Raw genomic sequence first — 22,853 nt, 5'->3', positions numbered from 1 at the left:
CAACACCACCACCATGCTCCCTTTGCTTTTCTAATCATGCTGCAGATGTGCCTGATGGCTGAACAATTTCTGTGTACTGAACGTGGGGCTCCCGCAGGAATCCAGGAGGCTTGCTTATGTGAAAAAATAAAAAAAGGGAGTGAGAGGGCAAAGAGGGAGGGAGAGCGTGAATATGGGTCTGCATGAGAGGGAGAGAGGGAGAGAGAGGGAGTGCAGTGAGTTAGAGAAAGAAAGACAGAGGGAAAGAAGGAGAGATCAGTGAACAGCGACCAACGCAGCAGGGCTCCTTCGGATTTCTGTGTGTGTGTGCGACAGAGTGAGTGGCACAACTGCGAGCCCGCCCTCGCTCACGGTTGCCTCTGGAGCTGCAGACCAAACCACATTAAATAAAAGAAATCCATTCCCAAGCCTGTTAAGGAGCCATGTGGGGAGGTGTGAGAGCGTGCGTGCACTCAAGTGGCTGCGAGTCCATATGTGTGTGCAGCAGAGAAACGGGGGGAAGGGAGGAGGAGGAGGAGGAGGGAGGTGCTGGTGAAGGGCTGAGGGGAGGGGAGGTAGAGCAAGGGAGGTGGGACAGGCAGGAGGCAGCTCATATTATCCTCCGTGCCAGCTCTGGATGGAGCCTGCCGGGGATTATGGCACATTCTGTAAAGCAACAATGGAAGCTGCACCGTTTCGTACACATTTCCATCCCCTCTGCTTTTCCCTCCGCCGAACAAACGCCGCTTTGTCCTCGCTGCCTGCCTGGCCACTTACCAGGCGGAGGACCAGGCAGACACCTGGAGTCCTGGAGGTGCCCTCTCCAAACTAAAACACCCCCCCCCACACACACACACACCCTCCCCATCCCATCGGAGCGAGAAGCCGACGTCTCTACAATGTTGAGATAATTAAAGGGGAGCTTTTTGCGCCGGGCCTCGGCCGACAGTCGGAAGAAAACAAGACATATCTTGGAATCAGAGCTCATTAAAATCACGAGGGTGAAGAGATGCTTCCTCCCCCCCTCCTCCTTCTCTTCCTCCTCCTCCTCCTCCTCCTCCCTCATCTTTATCACCCCTAAGCAAGTGCTGCAAACAGCCGAGCCCTAGTCAATGATGGCGCAGATTAGTCCTTTATTGCCTAATTCACCTACAATAGATGACTCGCGGGGACGCGATCACCTTGAGCGGCGTCCCCATAAGTCGCGAGAGCGATGCTGATTCCTTCACTCGGGCCACCTTGTTCTGTTTTAATAGTGTCAGCAGTGCTTAGCTTAGTAGCTTTCGATTAGTGTGTGTGTGTGTGTGTGTGTGTGTGGTTGACGGGGGTGTTTCACACTGCTCTGCGGAGGTGTAACACCTTGCCTGTAGTGTTGTTGTAAAGCACATTAGGAGTGACTGAGGGTGTTGTTATGGTATCATGATGCCGGTCCAGCACTCAAGGGAAGGTGGGAAGATCTGTGTGTGTGTGGTCGGGACGGCGGCCAGCATGACACGCTCCCCGTCTACGGTGCATTCAAACGTGGCAGGAAAGAAAATCTTGTACAGCGAAACTTATTTGGAGGCAAACTCTTAATTCATGCAGCGCACACATTTCTATTACCTTCAGGTGTTTTTAAGTAACCTTGAAACCGTCTCATTTCTCTTTCTTGTCAAACTTTCTCGCGACGTCGCCGCCATTGTTTCCAGATCCCGGCCATCCCTCCGGGTACTCATCAGACGCGAAGGCCGAAACTGCAAAAATTCAGAAGTGCGATAACATCCTTTACCAACGCCGCCGCGCCCTGGCCCCTGAGTAGCCGAGGCTGTTTTGGTTCACAAGCCATTTATATGAATAAATTAAATCTGTTTACCACTTCCCTGCGCCTCGACGGCTCAGCCGAGAGACGGTGTAAAGCGGGAGAAGGGTTCATGATCCATTTGTTCTGCTGTGATGGCGGGATAAAGCTAATCATTGTCTACTCTTCTCCCCCTCCGACTGTTTTCATCCTGCAGAGCGGAGGCGCGTTGCCTGCGTTGCGTTAACAGGCTGGAAACTCTCTTTGAAGATGCGGGGTTGGTGGGGTGTTTTTTTTTTTTTGGGGGGGGGGGGGTGTCTGAAATAATGTTTGGATTCCGAACTGTGACAGTTCAAAAAGGCAAACCCGCCTTAGTTACCGGAGATAATGCTCCGCTTTAGCATCTTCTCCCAGTCATCAAATTAAATCTTTTCGAGGTGGACTTATGTAACGCGATCACACAACGGGACAAACGTGAACCCTGTCTCTCCGCGGGGGTGCGGCGTGGAAACAAAGCTTTAAAGTAGTGGTGCAGAGGGGAAGAAAAACATTGTTTTACCCTAGAGGTGGGCTGATAGCACTGTGAAAAGCCCATTTGAAGAGGTAGGCCTCATCTGTCACTGGGCAATGGAGGAGGCAGCCATGCAGAAGCCCCCTGATTATAAAGAGATAATTTCATCCAATCCTCCGGTGGTGCTCCATCGCCTTGCCGCCATACTCCACTGCCTTTCATATTTGTTCCCGGGCCTGCATCTCCTCACCCGTTTCGTTTTATTACAGCTCCCACTCAATACATATATTTTAGCTCCCCCTTGAATAGGAAAGGAAAGCGGGTCCCTCTCCTCTCCTCTCCTCTCCACCCCACCCCCCTCCTCCCCTCCGTGTGTCTTTTGTTGTGCTGGAATCCACAGCTCTCAACTTGTTGTGTAACGCCTGCCGTGCAATTTGCAGTAAATTAAGCTCGACTAAGGACACATCCCTGCACCGGTCCCCCCCCTCCCCACCTCTCTCTCCTCCTCACACGCACTCAAAAGCGTCGAGGGCGGGGGGTTCTCTGGTGTATCTGAATCAGGGCAAATAAGATCACATAAGGTAGTGGCACAGAGGAAATGCTAAACGATAGCATCTGTACGATAGAGGAGGGCGTGTAAATGGGGGCATGCTCATAATTGCATTTGTTGTCGCATCTCCTCAGCATCATGGGTTTCAGTCTTCAAATCGGCTAGAAAGGAGCAGTGTTCAGTTGGAACATGTGGACATCTGAAAGCTAAATTGCTCCCTTTTTTTTTTTAATTAATTAACTTGCAAAAATAATAAATAATAATAAATGTAAATATGTGGACACAGGCGTCACGGGGCGGGAAGGCGAGAGGCATTGTTGCAACGTGTGTTTAACAGAAGAAGCAGAGGCGGTGAATGGCAGCCCAACCTTTTCTTTCCCCTCATTTTAACTCACTGTTGGAGGTAAGAGAGATGACATAGAGAGAGAACAAGGGAGAGGGAGAGAGAGAGGGAGAGAGCCGAGGGAAGAGAGAGAGAGAGAGAGAGAGAGCAGGTCGACTCGCTCATCAATAACCACAAGGTCAGACAGGCAGTGCCGGGCTGAGTGGGCCCTGTTAGGAAGCAGCAGCTGAGGATTTGTAGAGCTTGTAAAGGCTTAAAGCAACACCGCTCCGCCTCCTTTGTGCCACTAGCCAGGCCTTTGAAGGGCCAGGGAGACACCTGCTGGTGGCTTAGGGGCACGGTGGTCCGGGGGCCGCCCTGGCCGAGGATCAGCTCTCCATCCACAGAGAACAGGACATATATCTGTATATATATATATATATATATATATATCCTCCTGGCTACCAGTAGTTCAAATTTGTCCTCTGTGCAGGACATTTGTGAACCTGAATATCTCATACTACTGAGTTGACTCCTTTTGGACATTTAGGGCTTTTCACTGATACCAAATGTGAAGGGGTGGGGCTTTGGTACCTTTCTCTTTCTCATTAAGGAACATGTCGTCCATCGGTTATATGATATCTTACAATTAACTTACAAAGATTGGTGAATTTGCCTGGTATTTAGGAGGATATATAAAGTTAATGCATGAACATGTGTCATCACCTGAAGAGGCTTTTCTCCCAATTATGATAAGGGTCATAAAAAAAAAAATGCCTTTCAGATTTAAAATCCATCCGTGGACTTTATAATATATACGTGAAGCCGAGAGCCAGCCACTTCACAGAGGTGTTCAAACTCCTGATCCCAGACCTCCCCTGAAGTCGCACATGTGAGACACGCCGGAAATGTCAACAAACAAATGCTTTCCATCTGCAAAGAGAGCCGGAGCGGTTGGTCGGGGGGAAGAAAACATAAATAAATAAATAAAAATCCTCGGACGTCTCTTTTTCTTTATGAGCTTTCTAATTTATGGAGAGGAATGCACCAGCGTGCCCTTCTCTCCTCTCAAGTACAGGCATGAGCAGCTCCAATAGGTAGCATAAAAGCTCTTTAGCCGTCTAGTGGAGTAGATTACCGGCCCTGCCGTTAAATCCAGCTAGAGACCCCTAAGTGAGCATTATCAGTGTGGTGCAGGATGCTGTGCCTCCTCTCTCTCTCTCTCTTCTCCCTCCCTCCCTCCCTCTTCTCCCTCATCTCACAGGTACTTTGTGCAGTGAAATTTCTCACTGTGCGATGGTAATGGAGAAAGATGGCGTGGGGAGGGACGGGTCTGAGGGAGGTGTTTTAGTGAGAGATGATGCGACGCAGGAGGAGACGTCCCCAGCAGTCGCAGGAAGGGATGATTGAGGCAGGGAGGAGATAAAGGGGGGGGAGGTGGGGGGGGAGGGCGGTTTTTAGATAAATATGCTTATTAATTCGCTCGGCTTCAAACTGCAGGTCACTGTGAGTTATAGCCGACAACCGTGTTGTAATATTTATTTGACACTGAATGCAACATTAAATCAGAACCCCCCCACCACCAACCCCTCCCCGAGGCAAAATTGATAACCTTTAATGCGGCTTGTAATACTTTTCAACTTGTGATAATGCTATGTAGTACGTCAAATCACTGCCCCTATTGTTTGCCGTCTGTGAAAAATTATTCTCTCAGATAGGGGAAAAAAAAAAAGAGGGAGAGAAAAAGGTTTTCCATAAGCTGCTGCTCCAAAATCAATAGTGCGCTGTAAGGGGTTTTGTTAGAGGAACTCTTATGTAGCAGGAGAGTGGAGGGAGGGAGGGAGGGAGGAGGAGGAGGAGGAGGAGGAGGGGGAATGAAATGTGGAGCATGTCTGGGCCCAGGGTACAGATAATTGTTAACCAAAGATTACATAATGGCTAAGTAATGTAAACAGCGAACCACATGCCAAGTTAATGTTCTCACAGGCCAGGATGGAAGGGCTTCATGCAGCTCTCTGAGGTAATGCTGACAGACTGAGAGGCTCTGTACAACACGTGTGTGTGTGTATGTGTGTGTGTGTGTGTCCCTCCACCTCTGTTCATTTTCACCCCGAGGTGCTTTAAACACGGTCAGACATCCTGTCTCAGTCCGGCGTGTCCTCTCCAAAGGTGCGCGGCGGCGTTCAGGGCGACCGCCAGGGCTTGTTAAGGGTGTCACAGGAGCTGAGAGGAATGTCATCCTTTGGGCTCTCTGAGGTGCTTGTCACCTGCCAAATCAATATCTCCCTGCTTAGCTCACAGCACACACACACACACACAGTGCACACACACACACACACACACACACACACACACACACACACACACACATCACAGCAATATCCTGGCGGTGACGGGATTGGCAGCTTCCTTTGCTGTAGAGGTGAGCCTTAACACACTTGTCTGTGTTTCTGTTGCAGAGCTCTCCAGTTTAATGGCCGGCAGGTAGAGGCCAGAGAGGGACAATCAACATGAACTCGATTCCGTCGATGGACAGACACATACAGCAGACCAATGACCGTCTGCAGTGTATCAAACAGGTGAGACACACTGGGTTAAGATAGTTGCCGGATTAAACTTTGATGTTATATTGCAGATTTATGTCAGGATTACGTTTATTCTTGGAAATTAACAGTAGATTTATATAAATATTTTGCCTCTATATGTTTGGTAAATGGTCTTGTTGTTATGCCCTTTTCCTATTCTATCCTATTCTATTCTATTCTGTTATACACCGAACAGCCACAACATTAAAACCACTGACAGGAGAAGTAAATAACATTGACCATCTTGTGACAACGCAGTGTTCTGCTGGTAAACTTTTGGACCTGGCATTCATTGATGTGGATGTTACTTAGACATGTAGCACCCACCTAGACCAGACCAGACCAGGCACCCCCACCCCATAGCAATGACACTTCTTGATGGCAGCAGCCAAAAACACTTTAGGAACGACTCAAAAGAAAAAAACATGAAGAACAGCGCAAGATGTTGACCTGGCCTCCAAATTCACTAGTTCCCAAACTGATCAAGTATCTGTGTGATGATCCACAGAGGCCCCTCCCCTCAAATGTCCCCACTAACAACACCACAGGACACCCTCAGAAGGCCCATGTCCATTCTCTGATGAACTGTTTTGGAGGGACAAGGGAGACCTACACAATATTAGGAAGGACGGTGGTCATAATGTTATACTTGATCGGTGTGTGTGTTTCGTTATTTCGCACTCCTATTTTATTGTCATTTTGAGTACATGCTTGAGATTTTCTTTCTTTTGTTGTTGACAACCCTGAGCCGTCCTAAACCACAGGAATCCACAGTTTCTCCCTTTAACTACAGTTTAGACAGAACCCACTTGGCTGCAAGTTGAGACAAATATACATTCAGCCCTTCAAGATAATGACTTTTACTATCTCAGCTCCAGAAAGAAAGAAAGAAAGAAAGAAGGAAAAATACACGGTCATCCAGCTGTTTGTTGGTTTTCTGGCTATATTTGTCTATTTGCTGTTGACTGAGAAAACAACGCTCTCGGTCGGTTCCTCTTCTGGGTTTGAACACAAGCTTCACAATCATTGTTGGCCACGGTAAAGTGACTAATCGCTTCGGCTCTATTATCAGGCCTCTGGTGTGACTCAGGTTACGGGGTCAAAGAGCAACAGCTCCCCTCCCTCCCCCCCACCACCGTCGCCCGTCTTCTTTTCTCCACCACCGCTGCTGACTCCCGAGCGACTCCTTTTGTCCTCCCCCCCTCGCCACTTACGTTTACCGCGGGACGAGTCTCCTGCTAGAATTAAAACAGACATGCTTGCGTAACCTGGGGCTACCGGGGCTCTCCTTTTGATCTCATCTTAGAGCTGACGGCCTGTTTTTGTTTCCGGGCTCCGCGCTGAGGTCCGCCTCCCTGAAAGGTGCATCGCGAGGCCAAACGTGGGACAATGCACGGGCCTTCAACACAAAAGTGGCAAATTGTTATGGGGTGTTCTCAGCTTTGTATGGGATAGAGACAAGGTGAGGCACGGGGCTGAAGAGCGAATAGAGGGAAGCCCCGGCGCGTATAGACGAGCTTTGATCTTCTTAAGTAATAAAGTAGAGAGAGGTAAACACTCTCGCTCTTCAGTCTGGTTACCTTCTCCACAGCAGGGTGTTAAATAATTCAACATCCACTCCTCTAGTTGTAAAGGAAGAGAAGGTGGATTCTGTTAATGCACTAACTTGCTAGTAGCAGCTCTGCAAAGAAAGTTCAAGGAACGGCAGGAATAAAGAACTTGCATCTGTGAAAGAATAGTTTGCGCAATTCAAATATTGTGGGGTTAAATGCATTAACCCCCGCGAGGCAAAAAAATTAAAACAAATACGTCCCAATGTTAGCGCCCGGGGAAGCAGCACATGGGTAAACATGCCAATTAGAGAGATCCATGGCATACAAGGAGGCCTTCAGTCCATCTAATAAATGGTTAAGCGTCGGGTCATTTCAAACCAACCAGTAAGAGCCAGCACCCTGCTAATAGAGGCAGCTTTGTGCCGCAGACAATCAGGGTTTGGAAGGCCCGCATAATAAATACCATTTATGTCCTGCCAATTAGACTAGCAGCGAGCCCATTCAGCCGACCGTCTATTCTCCTCCCCGCACACAAAGATGATCATCAGGGGAGATCAGAACAATTAACTCACTATCTTCTCCCCCTGCTCCCCATTGTCCAATATCCAAGCTATTAAAATAATTAAGGAAATATTGTAAACCAATCCAGCTGTTTGCTTTAATTGAAAGTGTGCGCAAGCTGAAATTTTTTGGCATCTCGAAAAAAAAAAAAAAAAAGGCGAGCGAGGAACCCGGGAGTCTGGGAATATAAATGAAGCCCCGTCCATTGTGTTGTTGTTTTCCGGGAGATGCGACATGTCTGCGTGAATACTCCCAGCCAGTGCGAGCGGACAGGGGAACAAATTGATTTTGTTGCTCAAATGATGAATTACTGCCGAGCTGCCGATGATAAAGTGGAGGAAATTGGAAACCGTCAACCTGATTGAATCGCGGGTTGAAAGTTAAATCAGAAAATCATTGCCGGGGTAATTTTTGAATCACTGGCATGTTGTAAAATTGTTTTTTTGAGCGATATCTGCACCAAACATGGCTTTATTTCTTTATAAAATCACTCTAAATGCGGCTTTGTTCTTGTCGAGTGGATAGTTACTCTGGTTTCAGCTTACAAAATTAATTTAGCCGTGCTTTTAAACTGATAAGTGAACAAGTATTTTAGCCATTGATTCAGCAAAAATGCCAAAAAAAGCCACTTGTTTAACCTCAAAGCAGATAAGGATGCTTAAAAAAATGATATATAAACCCAGTTATCTGATTCCCCCCACCACCTCCACCACCACATAGCTTCTCAGTTTGTCCTAGAGTTACACTTTTGGGGAAGATGAGTTTCCTGATTCAGCTGGTGCCTGTTTCCGAGGCAGTATTTTCAAGTCACGGCGGGGAAGCCAGCTTGCTGTCAGACTCTCCTCTCATTGATACATACAGGGGTTTGGCGGAAGCTATGAACTGTCCTCTCGCTGCAGGAGCACTTCCTCAGACTCTTAAGCATCAATATTTCAAGATAAACTGGAGGACAGCCCTCTCTCTCTCTCTCTCTCTCTCTCTCTCTCTCTCTCTCTCTCTCTCTCTCTCTCTCTTTACTGCTGCTGCTGTTTCTCCTGCTGCTGCTCTTGCGTCGTCTGTGCCACTGTGTTTCTTTCCAGGGTTAATTGTCTTCATTAACATGTTTTCAGGACTCAGGGGCTCCGGCGAATGTAGAACAGCAGCGGTGTCAAAAAAACCCAAAAGCGTGTGATTTTGAATGGGGGAGAGAGTTGCCAGATTGCGCGTGCCGTCGCGTTTCGGTCTTGCTGCAGATGTGCAGATCAAGTCGTTCGTAGACAGGACCGCAGAGGCTGATAGTGTCTGAGGAGAAGCTTTTTTCCCCGTCCCCGTCTGTCTTTGTTTCCCCCTCGAACGTGGCCGAGCTTTAACTAGAGTGTAAATGTTGGAGGACCGTTCTCACCCAGGGGACGGGGGATAGGGGAGCGTGAGGAGTCTCTTGGCCACTAGTTTAGGTTTGATTGGTGGGTTTTGGCCGGAGAAAGGGGAACATCTGTGGCGTGGCAGTGCCAAGCTCTCCGTGTGACAGCCACACTGGTGGGACCAATTGTTCTGAGTGCAAAGAACAGTAATCACTTCAAGCCCAAGTGGCGCTGGTGTTTTTTTTTTTTTTTTTTTTTCTACATATTCTACCTCCCTCCCCCTTTTCCTCCCCCTTTCCATCCTTGGTGCTCTGATTGCGTGTGCTGTCTAGCTTCCAGACTCATCTAAATTTAGCATCTGTGGATGCATGTGTTTTCTCCAGGAGACTTTATTCACCCGCAGAATTCACATGCTCTGCAACCCCAACACGTCTCGCTTTGGTCCCTGCCCGCCCCCCCCCAACAAAGACATGAGCGGGGAACAGTCTTGGACAGAGTATGAAATAAACAAGCCTGGCTTCATCCACTCCTTGTCAAACGGCAGCTTTGTAAATTGATATGAAAGCTGCCTTATCAAATCCTGACCTCTGCTGCCCCCTAAAGAGCAAGCAAGAATAAAGCAGTGAGAGGCAGCGACTGTACCGCTGTCACTTCCTCTTCTTCTTCCCTCTCTGACAGTGAAATCAAAGCACACAGACGTATTAAGAAGGCAGCCATTCACTTTAAGCTGACAAACCACTCTATTTACCTTTGATGCCGTGGAGTGGGAGTCCATTTGTTCCTGTTTTGTACAAGTGCACTACAAAGGCTCGTGTGCATAATCTCTCCAAAGGCAACAGATTACTGCGGGAGCGGAAGGTGGTGCGTCTGCTCCACTCTGTATAAAGTGATTTTGGATTGAGGTTTGAAAGCTTTTAGAGGAGAGATGACCGACAGTCTGAGAGTCTGGTCCAGTTTTCCAGTTGCAAGGCAGACAGCAGGGTTGGCGAGCCGGGCTGCTGGCTCCGGTAGGGGGAATGAAAGCCATAAAGGGGCGCCTGTAGGTCAAGGAGCCCGTTGTCAGATAAAGTCAAAGCACGGCTCGGGGCCCGCAGGTGAAAACGAGGGCTTCCTCGTCTATTCATGCAGCCGTGCAGGGAGATTTATTGCACCCAGTGGCACAGAAATGTGGGGAGAATCTAACTGGGATATAAGTTGATAGTTTAAACAGAACAACATAATTAATCACATCAAAATTTAGGGAATTTCATAAAAAGCATAAACTTTTATTTTCAAGTCACTAAATGTTTTATTAAATCTGATTCAAAATCTTATAAATAAAGACAATCAAGAGATTAAAGATGTGCAAATGCATTAGAATTACTTATGCTAATGCTAATAATGACAGCATCAGCTTGAAGAGTTTAAATGTCAGCGCATTGTCTCTGTTTTGTGTGCATGCATGCATTCATTTTGGATAATCTACAACAATATTGCTATTTTTTTTTTAATTTTAAATGAATGGGTATTGATTTAATCTCAACACCTTTCCAATCTTTTCTGTTTTTCTCTCCAGCACTTACAAAATCCAGCAAATTTCCAAACCGCAGCGACCGAGCTGCTGGACTGGTGTGGCGATCCCCGAGCCTTCCAGCGCCCCTTCGAGCAAAGCCTGATGGGATGCCTAACGGTGAGTCGCCAGTCGCGAGCCCCCGTCCCCCTGTCCCCCTGTCCCGCCCCTCCGCGGTCTCGCGCTCAGAAGTTCAAGGGCGAGGAAAGAGACGCCAAAACAACTGCTGCGTCGGCTCTTTGCGTCACTCCCTCGGGGGTGCGAGAGAAGTAGTGTTTAGCAGCCTGATCTTCACTGAGGTCACTGGGAAATAAAAAAAGCATTTTGCCCTCCTTTCAGTGATTTCAGTTACAGCTCGTGGTGGGCCTCATGAACTCAGCGCAGCCAATGTCCTCAAATCACAAAGCAATCAGTGCTCCCAAGAAAGTAAATGGTGTCACAGGAGGTAGTTTACAGGTAGTTTATTTATTTCATATTAATATTCACCAAGTAAATATCAAGCTCAGTGTATATTTAAAGGAATATCCCACCATTGGCCTCTTTGGTGGATCAAACGCTAACCCATGTAGCCTAAGCTTGAATGGTTAGCAGCTAGCTAACTATCCAAACAAACTACTCAGACCACGACTAATCAGCCTCTCCACTTTTCTCCATTTTCAACAAAAACGGGTGAAATTAATATGTTTGGTTTGTTGTTAGCAAGAAAAGCTTCAACCATTTAGCAAATGTGGTTAGCTACGTTAATTGAAGCTGTTCATTTAGACGTTCCTGTGTTAAATGTCGTAGTTGAAACATAGACTCCAAGGTGGTTAGCATGTAAGATAACAAAGTTAAATGCTACAAACACAAATAGCTAATTATGCTAAGAACATATGACTCTTGATTTGACCCTGTTTTGTATATGTGCTTTGTAACATACCAGGCTAATGAACCATCTTTGAATGGTTTGTTTATTTGTAGCTTACTTGACATATGTTTTACAGTGTATGCCATTAAAAATAAGGAAACACCGTCTGTCTTTTCCATATTTTGGGCCAAGAGGAAGAACAGACAGTGAGAGAGAACAATGGATGGACTGTGGAGGTGTCACTCACCTGTCACCCTGGGCCATACTGTGCTTTAACACACTTGCCTCCAGCATTGGATAAGAGACACGTATAGCTCCTGTTTGGTGCAATTTGTTTCCTCGCCGAGCGAGTCGAGGCTGCGGCGGGTGAAGAAACCCGAGAGATTTGTTCTTGAGCACCACAGCGAAACCGCTGTGACACATCCCTCCATTCAAGTGATTGTTTGTGTTACTGCTTTAATGTGCAGCAGCAGGTGCCTCTTCCTCCATTTCGCCAATTCAATTTGTTTCCTGCCGTGAAAATCTCAAGGCTTTTCCTTTTGGTTTATGGGTTGTATAGACCTTAGCGTGAACCACGCGGGGAGAGAGCACAGAGAATCTGATGTGATTGTGAAATTACCCAGTCTCACACTGTAATGGTAAACACTTCACCCCATTGCCTGAATGTTTGTACCTCAACACTGGCATTTTAAGGTGATACACTGCAAAAAATTATCTTCTACAGACAGTAAAGATGTTCAGTCCTTTTAAAGAAATTTGCAGTGGCGCAGGTGGAGTAATCACAACTATTTATTCAACTTTAAAAGCATTAAAATAACTAAATGTGTCCTCAAAACAAAGCTGACTTTTAATTAATCTGAGTTAATGAGTTAATAAGTGTTTAATTATACCTGGAGTTTCACCAGGAGGCTTAATTGTATGCAGTATTTACACCGTAAAAAAAAAAAATAATAATTCAAATCATTCAATCACAATTTTCTAATGATTCAATTTCATTTATTTTCATTATTTCAATATAAATAATATTGAGACCCTGTGTTTCATGCGTTGTTACACTTCTTTCAAGGTAAGTGATTGTGATTTTCTTTTTTCAATAAGCCTAATACAAAAACAAGTCTGATTGAAGTAGATTTTATAATAGGCTTTCACTCTAGCACGCTAATTTTCTTGGGCTCTTCAATCAGTCCAGTCTTAAAATGTGTGAGTTACAACCTCCAGGTGAACAGTCCTCACTTCTTCTGTTATTTATTCCTAATTTAGGCATGTTAGCATCTTACCATTAGCATTAGCTCATCCCTACAGTGTGTATATCCTCAAACCTGCCCAGCTGCACAGCTACTAGGCAACTCTTGATGTTTAGAAAGAGGCTAACAATTTAGCAAGCTAAGAAGTAGGTAACATAATGTAGACAACGCAAAGGTGTAATGAAAAGATGAGGCCACTGATTGTGAACACCACACTGTTAAATTATGTTAACTTGTTTTGTTTTACAGTTTTGTAGTAATTTTCCCGCCGCGTTTTGCAAAAGCGCGCCGAGACGATTGGATCTAATACATGTGTTGAATGTGAAGACACGTGTTTGCCTCATGGTAGACGATCCGCACCGCAGCCCCAGTGACTGTGTGCAATTAAAGCCCTGAAATTAGAACTGCTTTTCGTAAATCCTCACGCTAAAATTACCATTTAGCAAAGTGTCCCTCGCAAGTTTAGATTCTAATTAGGCGGCGTATGCTCATATTTCTTCTCCTTAACGGGGGATTCCTATAAATAAAGGCCACATATACATACTCCGTTTTGGTGTCACGTCGAGACTATACTTACGGAAGATAATGATACGGTGCAGGCAGCAGTGTTCAGCTGTGCTACCTCGGGGCTTGTCTCGAAGTTTGGAGTGTGACAGCGGGTTCGCGGCTATGAAAATCCAAGCAGGGAGGAGAATCTGGGTCTGCTGGGGCCGGTTTATCCACACAGGCCTTAGCGTGTCCTATAGCTCTAAATGATTTCAGCGGCTCTCTCTTTGAGCTGATAATGGCGATGGTAAATCAAAGCAGCATGCGGGACGTAAGGGTGATTTACATCGCCTCCCGTGGCACGCTGAAGTTTCTCTTAATGTTTCCTCTCAGTGGGCATCGCAGCACTGGAGGCCTCATTTTCTCCACAGCTCGCTGGCCACCGACTCATATGGAACTGATAAACTTGTTGCGAGTTTAGCCTTTATGTTGAACTCGATCGTTGAGGAGGCCAAAGTTCTCTCGTGTGGGAAAGTCCTCTGAACAACTCATCTACTGGTATTCTGTAGGTATTTTTTAAAGTGATGCATAGATGCGATAATATATTTTATTTGTCAGGAAGCAGGATGTTTTTTCATCAACTACTGCACTTTAAGTGAATAAAAAAGGTATTTTTTGTATGTTGGTATGTTGATCTATGTTAGAAAACTACGATGCAGATGGTAAATTTCAATTTTAAATATTTTTCTGTAGCCTCAGCAGTTTTTTTCCACGTTATAAAGCTGATAATATAATTTTATTTAATTGTTTAATTGGGAATTAAAATGGTAAACATCTCAATTGAGTAGACTAAGGGTTTTTGTCTGTTAAAGATGTAATGAAGTACCAATTTCTGCAGTAAAGCCCTCATTCATTACCAGGCTTAAGGGCAAAAATAAACTGTAATATAACAACCCGTCTGACATTGCCCTGACTCTGTGCCGCTTTGCTGTCGTTGTGTTTCAGGTGGTCAGCCGCGTAGCAGCGCAGCAGGGCTTCGACTTGGACCTGGGCTACCGGCTCCTGGCCGTGTGCGCTGCCAACAGGGACAAGTTCACTCCAAAATCAGCAGGTAAGACCAGAGTTTTCTCAACCGCCATCTCGGGGCCATCTGGCCATGCTGGCCTGCTCGGACACAAAGTTTATGTCCGCGTTCTTGGCAGCTTTCCCCCGCCCGAATAACCACCCGCCGCCAAAAGACTGTAGCTACTCTAAGAAAACTGTGTTTTAGGGAACATTCCACGTTATAACATCATTATTTATCAATGATTAGACGAGGATTAGCCTAAATCCAGTGGAACATTACCCTATAATATCGGTTTAACCTCCCTTTTCTTCAAACTTCCTCGGAGTGCTACTGCTCCATTTGTTTTCTTCGCTCTGGTTTTAGATAAACTGCGCAACGGAGAATATTCCATTTGTCACATGGGGATAAAGCCTACAGTATCAGCGATGACTAGTTTTCATGCGGCTCCATCATCGCGGCGGAGTGATGGATTGCTGGGTCGACTGTTAAACGTTGTACGGGCTGTCAGTGACGTCAGGAGATAACAGAAGTATTTTGTGCTCTTTCGCAGTTTGTGATTTGTGGTTTCCACCTGTCTTGGGTTATGAGGAAAAGCGGGCTTGTGCAATTGCTTCTGTGCACCGGGCAACTCCACTGAGCTCTCTTAAGTCGACCAGGACATGAAAGCCGGAGCCACATATTGTTTGAATTTTCACTCGTGTTTTTTTTTTTTTTTTGATTTACAGCTTCCACGGTTTTATGGGAGGCTTCAAATCATGCAATGCCGCTGTTATGTCAGCGATGGGTGTGGAGTCGTTCTCCGCCTGCAATTAAGTTTGCGCCGCCAAATGTTCTAATTCTACTTAATGCTAAATCAAATCTCAGGGCCTTCTTTATGGGCTTAGATAAGATTGCCAATTGATTCTGTGTCTGAATAATTTCCTGCAACAGTAGTCATTTGGAAACCAACAAGAACTCCTAGTCTAGGCAGCATCCCAAAGTACATTTCATGGACAATTATGTACCTGTAGATGCATGTATTTCGAGAGGAAAAGGCCTATTGAGAGGGCGAGAGAGTGGAAACCATTGCAGAGGCATTCTCCTGCAAACGCTCCCTGAAGCTTTAGAAGGGGAGGCCCCAGTCGAGGAGGCTGTTAAAGCGGAGAGAAAGCCCTCTCTGGCAGCCAAGGGAGATGACTCTTAAAGGACACTCCCACAGGGCCCCAGGGGCAGGGCCCGCTCCCTGACTTCCAGCGGGGCCGTTGCCGAGCGACAGAGGAAGGGAGCGAGTCACATGATGGGGCCGGGATGGCGGCAGCAGCAGGTCAGCCATCCAAAACCGAAGACAGGCGAGTCAGTGTGAGCTGGGGAGACTTTTGGGCGAAGAAGGAATCTGAAAAGATCATATCTGCCTAGAGAACAGATACGGGAAGAGGTGAAGTCTGTGTTGGATTGAATTTTGTGTCCTTTGCCATTTGCTTTTTCCAGAATTTGATCAAATCTCTTTATTATAACAAGATTTTTATTGTTATGTTCCTCATTTCTTCTACTGGCCAAACCCCAAGTCTTATCAAAGCAACAATAATTGTCCCAGCCTCATCTCATGACTGCTGGCCCGCTCAGGCACCGCCTAATTTTGCAATTTGCTCAGAAATATCTGTTAAAAGGCCGTCCGCCCCAGCAGGGATCAGATCAGTGGACGAGCGCTAATAAGTAAATCAGATTTGTCGTCCCGTTTTAACCGGGCCTAACTTGTCTTGGCTCCGACGCGCGGCGTGGTCAGGCTATTACATTTCCGTTATGTCATCTCGATTCCTTCCTCTGAACATGGTGGAAAATTGAACCGAGGAGTGGTGGTTGGAGGCAGAGCTGATTGCAGCAGTAGGAAATCAATGTTCGTAGTCAACTTACAGCTGAAAGGGGTTGTAGCGTTGACAAATTGATTAATCATGCAACGCCTCCAACAATCTAAGGCGTCAGTTTGTTCATTTTTCACGCAGGGGGAAAAAAGAAATAGACCTCGGTCTTAACGACAGCAGCGAGATGCATCTTTTATCAGTTAGTTTAGAAGTTCTTGCTGCACAAGACTGGAAATGGAGTTGTACTACTGATCTCTTTAATGGATGTACTCGAGGAGGAGGGCGGGGGATGGGGTCGGGCAGTTGTCGTCCTTTTTGCCTCTTTGCAAGTGACCCACAATGGTGGAGCAGAGCCGGGGGAGGGGCGTCTGTCTGCTCGTAGTGACCTCTTTGTGAATGGGATTAGCCTGCTCTATTAATCTGTGATTACTTGGACTGTCTTACTGCGGGGCAAAGCTACGCACGTGTAGCGGTGGCGACTTCAAAGCCGGGAGATCACTCGCTCGGTGCGGATAAACTCATCAGGGCCTCTCTCTTAGCCGTCACGTCGTACACTACAAGCCCCCGTTAGGTCTGTTTCATCTGTGTCAGCCCCCTCCCGCACGACTAAGGTGGTTCACTCTGGCCCGGAGAGCGTCGACAAAATGCTTAATCACGATTTTTTTTTCCCCCGCGAGAGGGTCAAAGTGGCACATTCCCAATCGTTTGCGCCTCAGCGAGCTCTTGGAATTCCTCTGCTCTAAAGAGCAAAATGAGGCACCAGCTTACAAGTGGAGAGAAGTTTTTCAACTCCTCCAGCCGTTCATTCTTTCATGTAACAAACGTCCCGGTAAACCAGCTATTCACCAGATAATTAGCCGGAGGGGGGGCTTCGGCTCCCCGCTCTCGCCAGGTCGGGTTTGTCGCCACACTCGTTTTACACAGTTTTCAAGTATGATCAGGAGGCATTGTGGGCTGTAGTTACCGGTGTTGGCGTGACACAAAATATCTAAACAAATGAGACTTTGTTCCTTTTGTTCCGTCTTGTTTTGTTGGTTTTGAAGGTGGGCGTTTTTAACATGGGGGGGGGGGGGGGACGTCAAAAGGTGGTTTCTCGGTTTTTCCAACCAGTGCGAGCATGAGGAAGCTGCAGCCAGTGTGGGAGGCTTCGTTGTGTTGTGTTTGCTGCTGTAGATAAAGACAAGGCTGTGCGGCAAATCTGCTTAATACATCTAAAAATGTTTCGCCTTCAGTAGTCGAAGCCACTTGGAGGCAATTTTATAAAAAAAACAGCCCAAAACTAGAAAGACATGCCACAGGTGCAGACAGAAAAAACAGTGACGTATCACAGTGAGCGAGTACAAAATATTAAGTTTAAGAAGTTCAGTTGTCAAAAATGATCTCGAATGAGTTAACATGATTGAGTGTAAGATCGGTTGTTGGTTTTCTAACCAGTTTAAGTACGAAGAAGCGGAAGTTTGTTTGTTTGTTTGTTGTATTGCCATGTACGGGGTGCACAACTTCAGATTTTTTATAGTCGACTATTATGTGATGACAGTCAAGTCGACACCAACCAGTCTCTGATGACGTCACTAATAAAAACCCAGTAAAAAGTAAAGGTTTGCAGCAATTAAATCTAGATTCTTGACCTGAACAGACAGCTCATGCACTACTACATACTGTGAGCTGCAGATATGTATAGCCTGTATAAAACAGGCAGCAACTCAGCACCATCAATAGCATTTAATAGGTATTTCTCCGAAGTCTTTCTGCAGCTAAAGGTCTAACAACTTTATCTAATAGTTGATGTGCAGCCTCCTTCTCTCTGTTGCCACGGGACGTTTGGTGAAGTTGTTAACTGACTGCTGTCCAGAGGATTTGGACCATTCCTCTGCTAGCGTTAGCATTAGCCTTTTCAGATGCATTGCAGTAGTACTTTTTCAGGACTGACATGTCACGGTAGAATGGGCTTCATCTTTAGTTGAAGTATTTCCACACACTTGATGAACCGCTGCTAGTTTGCTGCAACGACCCGCTGGGCTCCTCACCTGTCGTCTAGGAGGCGTCCATGTTGTTATTGTCACGTGATCAGTGACTAGTCGGCATGATGATGAAACAGAATTAAGAGGTGAGGTCAGAATACACAACATGAAGCAAATATAAGTCTAATAAGATGAGATTTATTCTTGTGCCAGAAAAAAAAGACAGTTATGATGAGATGTCGCTTTTTAATGTGGGTGTTTTTAAGTTGGGACTTCGAGAGGTGGTCTCTCAGTTTGATAACCGGTTCATGCATGACGAAGCAGCGGCCAGTGTAGGAGGGGAGCATAGATGAAGACGAGGCTGTGTGGCCATCTGCTTAATACTGCATCTAGAGTTTAGGATCGCTATCAACAGTTCTGTTAAAACGACCCAAAATGTGAATACAACATGCACGTTATTAAGTAAATATTAATCTCATGGCAAGAGGAGAATTATCTGAGAGCTAGAAATTAAATGTTATTTCAAATCGTAAGATTCCTCTAAACTGTAGCTTCAAGTGCAGATCATACACAGCAGCTTTTCACGGTGCCTTCCAGTGAAGCAGCGTTTGAAGACACAGAGGGCAGATGTGTTGTCGGTGAGCTTTGGAAAGGTCTTATACACACAGCACAGAGGTCGGACACACACACACACACACACACACACACAGGCCCGTGATGGGCTATAATTTCACCTTCCAGAGCTTCCCACACCAAAATGTTTTTGTTTTTTTTCTCCGTCTGTGTCTTCACTTCAACACATAGTTTAGCTGCGGCTTTTCCTAAATAGAGAATAACACAGAAGGCTAAGATCCTCGTTGGAGATCTTGTTTGAGTTTGAGAAGACTCAGCTGTAGAATATATTTAAGAAATGAACATTAAACTTAAAGGTAGTTTTAAGACAGAACTGGAAGCTTCATTTGTGAAAGCCACCACACACAGACATGGTTCTTCATGTAGCCAGTATTTCAGTCCAACAGAGTCTAAATAAGACTCATGTAAACTCGTATTTAATATTCATCATTGGAAATCATTGGAAACTTTTTCTTAAGCCTTATTTGCACGGGATTAGTTTTACCTGGGGACGTCATGTGATTCAGAAATGCCTCCCCTACGTCTGTGTTTCATGTGGCGCATTTGCACGGGATAAGCAAACTCAAATTTACTATCCATGGTTATGTCTCTGCAACTCTCTGCTTCACTCCGCTGCATGTCTGTGGACATTTTACACTTTTTGGCATCAAAAAACATGATGTGATGAGAGGGGCGGCACAGTGGTGTGGTGTGGTGGTTAGCGCTGATTCCTCCCAGCAAGAAGGTTCCGGGTTTGAATCCATCTGCCGGCTGGGGCCTTTCTGTGTGGAGTTTGTGTCTGTGTGGGTTCTCTCCACGTACTCCGGCTTCCTCCCACCGTCCAACGACATGCTGGTTAGGTTCATTGGTGATTGTAAATTGCCCGTAGGTGTGTGTTAGCCTAGACTGGAGACCTGTCCAGGGTGCACAAGCGGTTACAGAAGAGTTTTTCTGCCTCTTGTCGCTTAATAATTATGAAGGACGTGCTGCAAATCAAACAAAAGTCTTGAAAAAGTAAAAACGCACCCCGAAATCACAGAGATAATTTTGTACTACTTTTCTATTAATGTATTCAAAGCTGTGCCAGAACATTAAAATGTAAATATTTAGTTGGATTTCACACAGAATGCAATTCAGCTTTCTGTGTCTTGGGGAACGTTTGAGTCTCAGATGGAATTTTAAAAAACAGTAATGTGGATTTTATTCTACTTCTCTTCACCATTTTATTGAAGTTAGCAGTTATAGTTTTTGTATTAATGTATTTAAAGCTGCTCTGAATTTAAACATTCACTTTATTCTGCACATTTCTCCCCAAAATCCAAATCAGTGTTCTGTTTTTCTGGGAACTTTTTTTAGTCTCAGGAGGAATTTAAGATGAAACCACCACTTTGCATGAAGTCCTCAGTGTGCATGTCAAAGTATGTGCACCTTATTCTCAAAAATAGTGTCCCAGGAACTATAAATCCATCCACTCTGGGCAATTTGTGTGTGTGTGTGTGTGTGTGTGTGTTTTTTTTACTCTTTATGATCACTCCACATGAAGTCTTCCGGCCAACCATGATTGATGTGTTAACTTGCAGCAGGGGTGCAGGGCTGTAAGTCACCCGCCGCTCACTTAGCCGATAGTAAATACCAGAAGAGCAAATACGGAGCAGAGATAAGAGCTGCTGAGTGTCTCTGTCCTTCCTCCATTGTAGCTGTTGCAGTTATTATGTCTGTGGCAGCAGGAGGCGATTTGGTTGCATCTCGCGCCGCTCCATATGGCTCCGTAATCTACTGTGCAGCAAAACTGGTTGTTTGCATATTAAAGCTGATTTTCATTGTCCCTTACGCCTCCAATTAAGCGCTCATTGTTGTATTTTAGCCGCAGATCAGCCGCACTAATGTGACACCTGAAACGGTTCGCCGCCGGTGAGTGCAAGTATTTTTATTTGCGGATGACGGCAGAGGCCGCTGCCTCAGGTGGCGTGTCCACCCACAGTTTACATGTTTTATAGGTGTGTAATTATTTATCCAAAAGCTTACCGGGGCTCATGTGTGCTAAAAGACAAATGTGGTCTAATTGGCCCCTCCCTCTCTGATGCCAACCCTCTGCGCATCAGGAAGCCACAACACCCTCCTCCCCTCCTCCTCCTCCTCCTCCTCCTCCTCCCCCGGTGCCCCTTAATTACAATGACTAGTTTGATGGATTAAGTCGACTGTATGCGGAGACGAGGTCTGAATCCAGTGCTCCACCTGAACCGCCCCTGTTTGCCACTTGTCGGCGGCGGGACGTTGCAGTGCTCGTGACGAACGCCGCTTCAGCTGAATTGATTGAGGCTTCTTTAACTCGTTGCTCTGGACCCGGGCCAAGACACAGGCTGTCTAGCACATTAGGCACCACCCCCCTTTGCAAGTTTGAAATGTGAGCTGCCTGCATTTTTTTCCCCCTCTCCTCTCCTCCCCTCCCCTCCCCTTGCCTCCCCTCCCCTCCCCTCCCCTCCCTCCCTCCTCTCTCTCCCTTCTGGCGAAGTGGCTGTGGCTGCTTCTGTGTGATGTGTGTATTGGGAGAGCAAGCAATGGATCACTAGACAGAAAAAGAAGATACATCAATAACAGCTGCATACATCCGAGGTGAGGAGATAAGCATTTGGTTCTCTCTCTCTCTCTCTCCTTCTCTGCCTGTCCTCCCACCCCCCCTTCTCGCTCTCTCTCTCTCTCTCTCTCGCTCTCTGTCTCCCCCCTCTCTCCCCCCTCTCTCTCTGTCTTTAACCCCTTCCTGCAGCAGAAGCCGGCTCCTAGTTTTGGTAAATTATTTGTGACGATACCTACCTGTCTTCCTCCTCTTCTTCTCTGACCACAAACCGTGTGCCGTCCTCTTCTCCTCCCGGCTGTTGCTGTGCTGCTGCTGTGTGAAGTTTCCTTTTTTTTTTTTTTTTTTAAACAGCTTATCCCTGTTTTTCCTCCTCATTGTCTCTGGGGTATTTGTTGCTTGAGTGCAAAGAAGCCGGTGGCAAGTACAGCAGGAGCCCATTAGCAATGACTCCATCTGTGATTGGTTTTGCCTGCGAAACGGAGAGAGAGAGAGAGAGAGCAGCCATGAATAATTGATGTGTATTGTGCAGTCAGTCACTGGACACGCAGGGAGAGAGGAGAGGAAAACAGAGAGAAGCTGCTGCCCTAAGACACCGAGCAAAACGAAGAGGGTGGGGGGGGGGGGGGGAGAGAATGTTATAGAGAAGGGAGAAAGGTGGGAGGGATGGAGAGAGAGAGAGAGAGAGAGAGACACAGAAAGAGCTTTAAAATAGCTACCGGCTTCAGTAGTGCAGAGATTAAGGCTGCCCTGTATCGCCTTTGTTCTGCTGTTGCAGATTCGCGCTCAGAAGTGTTTTCGAGACACATGAGTTTCCATTTTTTCTGTTTAGTGAAGAGTGAGAAATGAGCAGGGACATTGCCGGAGTTGGTTGAAATGCGGGTGGCATTTTGGACGTGGAGGGGAGGAGGAGGAGGAGGAAGGAGGAAGGAGGAAGGAGGAGGAAGGGGGGGTGTTGTGGCTGAGGAGGAGTCTTTGCCACAGTGAATAGGACAGGGCTGCAAAGCTGTGAGCTGTCAAAAGGAGGAGACAACAGATAAAGAGGGGCTGTGTTTGCAGGGGGTGTATTCAGTGACAAGAGAGAAGGTGGTGGATCTGCTGCTGCTGCTGCTGCTGCTGCTGAGAGGGACTTCACATTATTTCACCCCTCGAGGGGCAGATAGAGCGCTGATTCCTGCATTGGTGGGTGAAGGCAGGCACCCTGCCATGTCTTAAACTAACGGAATGGGCTCTGACAGTATGACGAGTGCCTCGCAGCGCCCCTCATGATAGAGTTGCAACAGCTGACTGCTGCGTTTGACCCACTTATAGCTCACACAGAAGGGGTCAAAGTGGCCTTGATTATCTCTCTCTGAGTTGCTTTGACCTACTTGAGGCTGCGTTTTTCCACAAGACAACTTGGCAGTTTATCGCACACGCTCCCTTCGGTGCCCACCAGACGAGGCTCACTGCAGGGACACACAGATACCCATGGACATGGAGGAATTCAGTGCGTCCAGA

At 46.5% G+C, this 22,853-nt stretch overlaps 1 protein-coding gene across 1 annotated transcript in view; it reads left to right on the top strand.

Annotated features, from left to right (window-relative positions):
* LOC311504134 (zinc finger MIZ domain-containing protein 1-like) overlaps positions 1-22,853 on the top strand; it is a 58,075-nt gene that overhangs the window by 12,219 nt on the left and 23,003 nt on the right. Inside the window, exons 2-4 of the mRNA XM_084567131.1 lie at positions 5,599-5,718; positions 10,734-10,847; positions 14,310-14,415. Coding sequence (XP_084423257.1) covers positions 5,650-5,718; positions 10,734-10,847; positions 14,310-14,415 — 289 coding nt within the window. The 5' untranslated portion in view covers positions 5,599-5,649. The remainder of the gene's footprint in view (positions 1-5,598; positions 5,719-10,733; positions 10,848-14,309; positions 14,416-22,853) is intronic.

The sequence above is a fragment of the Chelon labrosus genome (assembly GCF_963514085.1).
Source record: "Chelon labrosus genome assembly, chromosome: 19".
In the NCBI taxonomy this organism is placed as follows: Eukaryota; Metazoa; Chordata; class Actinopteri; order Mugiliformes; family Mugilidae; genus Chelon; species Chelon labrosus.
The sequence above is the reverse complement of the archived record's forward strand: the minus strand, read 5'-3'. Positions and strand labels throughout refer to the sequence as shown.